Source organism: Trachinotus anak, unplaced genomic scaffold (assembly GCF_046630095.1).
Source record: "Trachinotus anak isolate AG129_WGS33_773 ecotype Australia unplaced genomic scaffold, CSIRO_AGI_Tana_v1 ptg000024l, whole genome shotgun sequence".
Taxonomy (NCBI): domain Eukaryota; kingdom Metazoa; phylum Chordata; class Actinopteri; order Carangiformes; family Carangidae; genus Trachinotus; species Trachinotus anak.
This window is the reverse complement of record NW_027273875.1, coordinates 14,731,414-14,741,860: the sequence shown is the minus strand read 5'-3', so window position 1 is coordinate 14,741,860 and position 10,447 is coordinate 14,731,414. Positions and strand designations below refer to the sequence as shown.

General features: G+C 43.7%; 1 protein-coding gene across 1 annotated transcript; it reads left to right on the top strand.

Moving 5' to 3' along the window:
• The first annotated feature begins 203 nt into the window (after nucleotides 1–203).
• Nucleotides 204–10,187, top strand: vps26bl (vacuolar protein sorting 26 homolog B, like). Its single transcript, XM_071460794.1, has 6 exons — nucleotides 204–502; nucleotides 2,716–2,872; nucleotides 3,849–4,013; nucleotides 4,132–4,307; nucleotides 4,416–4,558; nucleotides 6,552–10,187. Exons 1-6 carry the CDS (start codon nucleotides 280–282, stop codon nucleotides 6,681–6,683), a joined length of 996 nt encoding a protein of 331 aa, XP_071316895.1. The 5' UTR covers nucleotides 204–279; the 3' UTR covers nucleotides 6,684–10,187.
• Nucleotides 10,188–10,447: the final 260 nt, after the last annotated feature.

Genomic DNA, 10,447 nt, shown 5'->3' with positions numbered 1-10,447 from the left:
TTTTCAAACAGTCCCATTCAAACACGTATTGTTGCGCAGGTTCAGCAGCGATGGAGAGTTTATATCAAAAGTTTAGAGAGAAAAGAAAAAGAAAAAGAAAAATTAATCTGGTAAATACAGCTTTGCTTCACATGACTGTCGACGCATGCGCAGTCAGCCGGTTGTAAGTCCAACTCCTGAGTAATCTGGGAAGCTGTTCGCAGCGCACATCTCCGGGCCACACGACGGGAGGCGCCTTCCCCAGCAGCATCCAGGACTGAGCCTCAGCGAGCAGCAGCCATGAGCTTCTTCGGCTTCGGTCAAAGCGCGGACATCGACATAGTTCTGAATGACGCCGAGACGAGGAAGAAAGCTGAGCACAAAAGCGAAGACGGCCGGAAGGACAAATATTTTCTCTTCTACGACGGAGAAACGGTGTCGGGGAAAGTCAACGTAACGCTCAAATACCCCGGAAAGAGGCTGGAGCACAACGGCATCAAGATTGAGTTTATCGGCCAGATAGGTGAGCGGCTGGCGGGCCTGCGTCTCACAGCGAGCCCGCTGACAGAAGTAGCCAGAGTGTGACAGGAGGGGTTGGTAGCTAGCTCCAGGCGCTGACCACACCGGTCATTAGCGCTAAAGAGTCCGGCCAGGGGCTCTTTGACCTCGCTGTGCTGTGCTGTCATAACAAGTGCCAGCGGCAACCGTCGGTCCCGTGACAGACACAGATGTAAGCTAACGTCAGCTGACACAGCGGCCATTGGCTGGATGTCTCATTGACCTTTGACCCCCGCTGTTTAAAATGTTGATCTCCTCTATCACTTCAGAGCTGTAATTTTCTTATTAAGTAAGACTTTGCACTTAAACGTCCAGATTGCACATAACGCAGATGGTAACAGGTTGAAAATGAAAGTTGCCGATGTGTTACCAAACTGAATCTGAGCATTACAAATGATGATAAACCACTGTGGTTGGAGGGTTGTCACAAGAAACTGGTGTTGTGTGTAACTGAAGTTGAATTATGCGTAGGGGGATGTAACAGAGTGCAGCTACTTACAGTAATTAAATATCCACTACATTTATCTGACAGCTATAGTAATTCGTTTTTTAAAAACTTTTTAAATTAGGATTTTCTATGAAAAACCTATCATGAGCTTACATTTTATAGCTAACTTGCTCAAAATGTAGGGTGCTGTGCTCAGCTGCAAAAGACAAAAAACAAATCTAAATAATCAAACTCAGTAAACAAGCAAAAGTATTTGGAAAGAGGCAAGAGCGCGTTGGTTCTGCAGTGCAGAATTTATCTCCTAAGTGGCCCTGTAATGAGCTTCTACAGTATAAGTAATTGTAACAGATAAACAGCCCTATAGTATATAAAGTAATGAAAAATTGGCTCCATCTTCAAGAGCATCAACATTGAGATAATGTTTACATTTTGATGTGTTGGTAAAAATAACTCCTTGATAATATATAAAAATGTAACACTGATAGGTGTCTGATATTGCAGACCATAACAACTGACAAAATGGAAAATGTATATGAGCAAATAACTAATAAAAACCTTTCAGAGAGCAGTCAAGATAAAAAAGCATTTTCACTAAAAAAGGTAAACAAACTATTGTAAAAGGTATGAAGATGTCCACTTTCTGTCAGGGAGGACGATCTACAGCCATTGTTTATCCTTTGCTTTCAAGACAGCAGGATTTGATTCCTCCTTAATTACAGTAGCTGGAAGCACTCCCACATAAAATCCTATAAACAGTATTTAGTTGAATATGTCATGCTGATCCTCCACTAGAAGCCGGTGAAGCTTTAAGAACTGACACTTAGCCACATGACCCTGAAGATGACTCTCACCAGTTCCCTCTGTGTTCAGTGACATCAACCAGCAGCATAGTCAAAATAATAGGATGATATGAGACTCTCTCAAAAACCAGTGATAAAAACTATTTACATGATGGGTTTTCAGCTATTAATGTACAGTATATGAAATGGTTTGGATCTGCATACTTGTACAGGTTGTACCATGTAAAATTAGTCACCTAATCATTATAATACATACCTTGATTTAGTGTCAGGACACTAAAACAAAGTGAGGGAGTATATCCTTAGAGAATGAGTCAGCTCAACATGGTGGACTTCTGCAAAACAGTAAACATTTTGTTTAAAGTCTAAATCCACAAAGGTTGCACTGTGTAAAGGCAGCCACAGGGCCTGCTTCACTAAGAAAAGATAACTCTCGACACAGTGCCTCTGCATTTTCACCCATACATAGTTTTCTAGTTTATTTTCTAGTCTTTCATAAGTTATTAAAATGCAGTCTTTACAGTTTTCGTGAAATGTGCACTTTGCAGCAGTGGTAAGAAGTTCCTCTTACTTGATCCTTGTTAGACACATTTTTACCATGAGTGCATTTTGAGTGCTTCCTTTGCTGCTGCACCCCTCCTGTTCCCCTTTTTCTTCTCACCACCATCTGTCTCCAAATGAGGAGAAAAACTCTGGAAGGGAGAATTTCTTACATCATACATTATTTTCTGTCTCTGAATGATGTTCCAGCCTAAAACAGCTGAGAGACATTGGACATCAACAATAGTCAAGACAAAGCTGTTACAGTCATAAAATCAAATCCTGGCTGTTTGCAGCTGTCAGCTTGAGAAGAAAAGCTCAAACTCTTACTCAGACCATGTGAAATTACTGCACTGCCGCGGTCTGATGCTGTCGATGTGTCTTTTCCAGAGCTCTACTATGACAGAGGAAACCACCATGAGTTTGTGTCTCTTGTAAAAGACTTGGCTCGGCCCGGGGAGCTCACACAGTCACAGACATTTGACTTCGAGTTCACACATGTGGAGAAACCCTACGAGTCTTACACTGGTCAGAACGTCAAATTACGGTGAGCTCTGCTGTGTGTGCATGGTGTGCATGAGGTAATCGCAATGGTTACCCTTTTTTAAATTGCTCTAAACATAATGGCAACAGTTATGTTGGTAGACAAAGGTTTTCTTAATTAAATCAAACTCAAATGTGTCTTTGGTTTTGCCGTATCCCTACAAACCGCTGAAGGCTTGTTGCATGTAACTGAAAATAACAACAAATGTGTCCTCATTGCTTTTTTCTGCATTTGAGTAAAACCAGTGGGACTTCATTAGCCGTCATTTCTTTGTTTTATACATGGCCAACATTTCAGATCATGACACCACACATCACACAGGAATGAATGTATCTATACACATGTTAATGTCCTTATGTTACTGCTAGCATGTTAACATACCAGAGGTGAAGTTAGCATGGAACATGCTAAAATGCTGATATTAAAGCAATAGTTTGACATTTTGGGAAATGCACCTATTTGTTTTCTTGCAGGGTTAGTTGGTTATGTGGGGGCTTATATACAGGACCGTTTCTTGGTCACCACTCATTAAACCACAATTTCGTGTTTTTAATAGATTGTTTTATAAAGATTTAAAAAAATTAGACACAATATGTGAATTAGTGAGCGTTATAGGTACTGGTTGATGGATTTTGTTACGATTTGGCAGAGCCAGCCTAGCTGTGTCCCCCTGCTTCATGCTAAGCTAACCAACTGCTTTTTGTAGCTTCATATTTAGACAGATACAAGAGGTATCAATATTCTTTGCTAACTCTCAGCAAGAAAGCAAATAAGTGTATGTCTGTATATATATATTTGGTAATGCTCAACACTAATCCTAAACATAACAATCTCAGAATATCAAGTTTACTTTCCATTCCAGCTCATTTATTTTTTCTGGTGTGTATTGAGCAGTACAACATCACATGTCGCTCACTGGTTTTAGCGTTACAGTCTTGTTTCAGAGGGTCTGTGAGCTCATTTTTGCGTTTTCTTCCAGCTACTTTCTGAGGGCGACAGTGAGCCGGAGACTGAACGACATTAGCAAAGAGCTGGACATTGTGGTTCACACCCTCAGCACCTACCCTGAGCTCAACTCCTCCATTAAGATGGAAGTGGGGATTGAGGACTGTCTACACATAGAGTTTGAGTACAATAAATCCAAGTATGAGTTGTTTAAACTACTAAAGTAACAGATCAGAATTGTACCTGTTCATGTTAATTGTACCTGTGAGTGAGAAAAGGAGTGTTTGGTTTTGACTGCTTGTGCCACTTGCTTGCAGGTATCACCTGAAAGATGTGATTGTAGGGAAGATTTATTTTCTGCTGGTGAGGATTAAGATCAGACATATGGAGATTGATATCATCAAGCGGGAGACGACTGGCACAGGACCCAACGTCTACCATGAGAACGACACCATGGCCAAGTACGAAATCATGGATGGTGCCCCAGTCAGAGGTATTGCTGAGTGCTTCTACTGTCTGTAGTGTTTCTGCTGTGAGGTTGTTTGAGTTCGTTTGTTTCAAGCTAATTCTGCTGTCTGACCTCTGACCTCTTGTGCTGCAGGAGAGTCCATCCCCATCAGGCTCTTTCTGGCAGGATATGAGATGACACCCACCATGAGGGACATTAACAAGAAGTTTTCTGTGCGGTACTACCTCAACCTGGTCCTCATCGATGAGGAGGAACGACGCTATTTCAAGCAGCAGGTACACATACTGAACCACAGACTCACGCAGCCCCACGCAGCCCCACGCAGCCCCACGCAGCCCCACGCAGCCCCACGCAGCCCCACGCAGCCCCACACAGCCCCACACAGATTCACAGAGCCCCACGCAGCCCCACGCAGCCCCACGCAGCCCCACGCAGCCCCACGCAGATTCACAGAGCCCCATGCGGCCCCATGCGGCCCCATGCGGCCCCATGCGGCCCCACGCGGCCCCATGCGGCCCCACGCGGCCCCACGCAGATTCATGCAGCCCCATGCGGCCCCACGCGGCCCCACGCACCCCCATGCACCCCCACACAGATTCACAGAGCCCCACACGGCCCCACACAGATTCACAGAGCCCCACGCGGCCCCACGCGGCCCCACGCGGCCCCACGCAGCTCCACACAGATTCACAGAGCCCCACGCGGCCCCACGCAGCCCCACGCAGCCCCACGCAGCCCCACGCAGCCCCACGCAGCCCCACACAGATTCACAGAGCCCCACGCGGCCCCATGCGGCCCCACGCGGCCCCACGCGGCCCCACGCAGCCCCACACAGATTCACAGAGCCCCACGCGGCCCCACAGAGCCCCACGTGGCCCCACGTGGCCCCACGTGGCCCCACGCAGCCCCATGCACCCCCACACAGATTCACAGAGCCCCACACGGCCTCACACAGATTCACAGAGCCTCACGCGGCCTCATGCGGCCTCATGCGGCCTCATGCGGCCTCATGCGGCCTCATGCGGCCCCACGCGGCCCCACGCGGCCCCACGCAGCCCCACACAGATTCACAGAGCCCCACGCGGCCCCACGCGGCCCCACGCGGCCCCACGCGGCCCCACGCGGCCCCACGCAGCCCCACGCAGCCCCACGCAGCCCCACGCAGCCCCACACAGATTCACAGAGCCCCACACGGCCTCACACAGATTCACAGAGCCTCACGCGGCCTCACGCGGCCTCATGCGGCCTCATGCGGCCTCATGCGGCCCCACGCGGCCCCACGCGGCCCCACGCGGCCCCACGCAGCCCCACGCAGATTCACAGAGCCCCACGCGGCCCCACGCGGCCCCATGCGGCCCCACGCAGCCCCACACAGCCCCACACAGATTCACAGAGCCTCACGCAGTTCCACCTGCTGGTCGTTCATTTAGTTCTTTGGATTCTCTCTTTTTTTCTGTGCTTAGTCATAGGGACTATAAATATTTTGTTGCTCATCTGTACACTTCAAAGCTGTGATAGACACATTTGAATATTAAAGGGGCATTCCATCAATTTTACTCCAGAAATCCATTTTACTCATCACGAGGAGAGGAAAATCATTGTATAATGTTCTCGATGCCTCTGGAGGGATTTTTCTGACCTCTGCTGCTTCAATTTTGACCTCTCTGGTTTAAGTTATGTTTTGGGCATTTCTATGCCTTTATTGCATATGACAGTGAAGACAAACAGGAATTGCAGGGATAGAACAATTAAAACATTTTTTAATAGTGTAAAAAAATATTTTTCATCAGATGTATGGATTCCTTCAAAGTTAGCATCTTCCCAGCCCTCTGTGCACATTATACAGTTACAACTAGAGCTGCAACAATTCACTTAACTGATTAATCAATCAACAGAAAATAAAGTTCATCAGTTAATCATTAGTTTTCATTCCCTGTTTCCAGTCACTGTGCTGGTTGTAGCTTCTGGTTGTAGCTTTATATGTAGTGTACAGACAACAGGGTGGTATTTACCTCCTCATTGAACTACCAATATGTTGAACTTCTCCTTTAAATATGATTGGGTTTAATATAATCAGCAGAATAGTAGATAATGAAAATGAATGATCATTATATTAATGTAATCATTAACCATGCTTACTGTTGACCAGTGAAGTCAAACATTCATTTAAGTGCAGTTGAACATGATCGGGTAGATGTGAGAGACCACCACTGGTACGTGCCTTTATACCGTCTTGTATATCATTAGTGTTTTACTGTGATGTTGCAGGAGATCACTCTGTGGAGGAAAGGTGACATAGTGAGGAAGAGTATGTCCCACCAAGCAGCCATTGCCTCCCAGCGCTTTGTAGGCTCCTCCAATCCAGAGAAGACCCTGTGCAACGAGGAAGACGACAGCTAAAGCCCAGCATGCACTTCAAACCTGTGCAGTGAGTGCTTGAGTGAACACGCTGCAAAAATTTTGAGCAGAGTCTGAATGTGAATGTCTTGTGTTTGCATCGAGACAGAACGCGCTGCAGTGTTTTTCAGAACCTGTGTGTGAGTGTGTGTGAGTGAGTGAGAGAGGCTTTTACGAGGGAACAAGCAGTCAGACCAGGCTAAGACTGTAGCTGCAGGTAATTCTGAGTGTTTGTTTTAACCACCTTGCAGCACCAGCAGGGTGGAGTTTACCACATTAAGATGGATTAGAATCTCTCTGTCATTAAAAAACGCACAAAATTAAATTGACTTTTAAGTGCTTAACTTAATTCTTTTGATGTTTATTACACAGCTTAGAGAGAGGGGCAAACTTCACCTGTTAGATGCACTTAAATATCATTTGCAAACACTGTTTTGGCCTTTACCTTGAATTCACGTGTATGAATGTAGAGTCTGTGGCAGAGAGCCACCTCGGGTGTTTTTCTAACACAAGCTTTCCTTCAAACTGCTTTTACTTGGCTGGATGATTGCACTGTGCAGAAACATGAAAGGTTGTAAAATAGATCTTACAGTACATTTCTCTTTATCTCCTCACAAGAATGTGACATTAATTGATTCAAGATTGTGTTGCTGCCATGCCCCAACCTTGAATTTGGTTTTAATTTAAATGTTTTCAGTTTCCATTAAATAAAAAAAAACAAAACACAGTGACTATTCAAGATTTACAAAAATGCTCTAAATTAAAATACATTTACATATTTGTAAAGGACAAGGCTTAAAATATTTTCATACATTCCAGGGTTCTCATCAGAAAAAGGCATGACTACAGAGGATTTATTTTTTAACAAACTTCCATTTTTAACCAGCATTAATGTGTTCGATGCATCAGTCGGTTGTGCGTCAGTTTCGGGTGTTGCCACTGCTGCTTATAACAAACGTGGCACTTGTGACCAGTCTCTGATCATTTGAAGCTCTGCTTTCTTATTTGCACTATAATTTCATCATGGCTTTTTTCTGATTCATGAACTCACTGGACTCACGACTGGGTTCAAAGGTCAGACCCCAGGCTTCACTTCAAATCTAATAGAGACAGTATTACACCTGTGTAGAGTGACAAAGCTGACACAGATGCTTGTGAGTCCTGCCTGTCAGTCGTCTGTAGGCTGCTGGGACGACCTGCCTGTTGGTTAGTGAGCTTTGTGCCTAAGGGTGTCTTGCCAAAACATTCAGTGCAATAGAGAACAATGGCCCCGATGTACTGCTGCGCCCTTTCATCCCACTAAGACTGTGCTCATCAGTTCATCCACTACAGTCACTTTTCAAGTTAAGTGTAAAGGTGGATTCAAATAATCTTAATGTAAAAAAAAGTGAATGTATGAGTCAGGCTACTCAGTCATATTGAGCATTTCATTAAAATTCAATGACTGATGAATCCCACGCTCACAAAATTTTCTAAACAGGCATAATCAGGTTTTTCCTTGCTTCTGGTCAGGCAGAGTAGATCATGGACTTCCTGTGCCATTACTACTTTTAATTAAATAATTTTTTTTCAATGCTAAAATAGCAAGAACACACTAGTGAATACAAAGTGTGCAGCACTGAAACTGAACCCCAGCTCTCAGGTTGCTGTCTCTAACATTGCCCAAGTCTGCAGCCTTTTGCTTGACAAGCTTATGCTGTGCAACTTAAAAAAAAATCTATCATTAAAGATTCAGACATTTTTATATTTCATACTTTTCTCGGCAGTGAGGTCAGATTTTTGCTATGCTGTTGTTGTGCTAAAGCAACATGACTGCTGTTCAGGTAACTGCTAAATATGGGAACACCAGCGAAAGGTGTGTTGATCTGAGCCAACAGAACGTTTTGATTTAGATCCATGTAGCTTAACTGAAGAGGTGACACGTGGCTCCTTCTTCTGAGGTTTTTTTTTTTTTTTTTTTGTCATGTTATTGATGGTGGTAGAAATATTACTGCCTTTTACACCACTCTACAGTCTCTAGTTTAACTTTATTTGTATCATGGGACTGTATGAAAATTATTGTTGTGGGCAGGTTGAACCTTTACTTTAATGATTTAAAATGTTAATAACCCTTTAAAATTGCCCCCTTCCTAATCTGTCTAATCATCCCTGATTTCAAGTTTAATATGATAATGGTACAACAATTTAGACGAATACTGCTGCTCTCTGTGTTGATCCAACAGTTACTAAATAAATAGTTATTACCAGTGCCGCTGAATTAGGGAACAGGAAGCAGCTCTGAGGCTCTGAAGGGCCTCAGCACTGTAATATTTTCCCTTCACTTAGTTCACTGTAGATCTGTTAAAGTTCAGAGTAAAGTGAAGGTGTGGGGAAAAAAGGGCAGCCTCTTTACTGTGTGTTCAGACAGAACATAAAATAAAATTTAGAGGCAGCACAGTTACATACAGATTAAAAGGAAGGACACGATTAAGACGAAACAGGAACAAACTGACACATTACGAATCTTCATAAATGTTCAGAGAAAAGAGGGAAAGGGAGAGAAATGGAGGGAAATAAGAGAAAGAGCTGGAGTCACTGCTGAGCTGTGAGTTCAGTCAGAGGCTGAGCTGAGCACAGACAGGCACAGGACATGGTCTGTGTGTCCGTTGGTAGCTAACATACAGCTAACATACAGCTGCTACATTGACTGGCTGGGGGCAGATCAACAGTCCAGTGATCAGATTTGTGCAGATGAAGCATGATGAACGTTCCTTCACTTTCTGTCTGAACACACTTTAAAAGATTTGAGGTTCAGTCCAGGTAATCAGGTGCTCAGGCAAAAAGCAACCTCAAGAACAAGGAGCACTCACTAAACTACCTGCACCTTTATGATCCATGATGCCCATAAACCACTGCTCAGTCTTTTGAAATAAAAATTTAAACATCTATGAAACTAAGGCCTGGAAATATGAAAGACTCTTTAATATTTCAGACCACCTTTCCTGACCTCCCCCTTCTCTGACCCCACCTCCCACCCTAGTAATTTTCATACAGTCTCTAACTTGTACAAAATCTATTCCCCTGCCTACATCACTGTACTTTATTTTGGCGGTTACCTCCACTGATACAACACTTCACTGAAATCTGTTGAAGAAAAACAAGAACCACTGAACAATCCCAAAGCAGCTTTAGAATTATAAGCAGTATGTTTTTTTTTTTTTGTTTTTTTTTTGTTTTTTTTTTGGGGGGGGGGGGGATTTTATTTTATGTGGCTGTTGTTTTCCTTTCTGCTGGTACTGGTACAGACACACAGTAGCTAAACTAACCCAGTTTGTAATAGAGAGTAAATTGAGATTAAAATAGAAAAGAATGATGAAATGTACAGTATACTATAAATGCACAATGTAAATGCAACCTTCTCTTTTGTTTATGTTCTTGTCATATTTGATCCTCCTGTCTACAAATGTTGATTTTAATCATTTTATATTCCTGTTTTACTTTGCATTAAAAGGGAGTAACTGAACAACACATTGACTCTGTGTGTGTTAACTGCCTGACGTTGATTTGTACAAGATGGAATTGCAGCTTTTGTGTGTGTTTGTGTGAGTCTGCCATGGTTGAGACTTCTCTTCCTCATTAACACATCTACAATTTCAGTTTAAGAAATTCACACTGACTGTAACTGAGAGACGCCAGCTGATAGTCTGTGTCCCGCGCTCATGTCTCTCTCACTAACATAGATGCTACTGTGATGATGTTTTTTGCATGTTTTTCTTATTATAAATCCC

Excerpts from the sequence above, each read along its gene's own strand:
- vps26bl (XM_071460794.1), top strand. The coding sequence starts at position 280 with ATGAGCTTCTTCGGCTTCGGTCAAAGCGCGGACATCGACATAGTTCTG. Across the intron at positions 503-2,715 it reads TGAGTTTATCGGCCAGATAG|AGCTCTACTATGACAGAGGA; the intron begins GTGAGCGGCTGG and ends TGTCTTTTCCAG. Across the intron at positions 2,873-3,848 it reads GGTCAGAACGTCAAATTACG|CTACTTTCTGAGGGCGACAG; the intron begins GTGAGCTCTGCT and ends GTTTTCTTCCAG.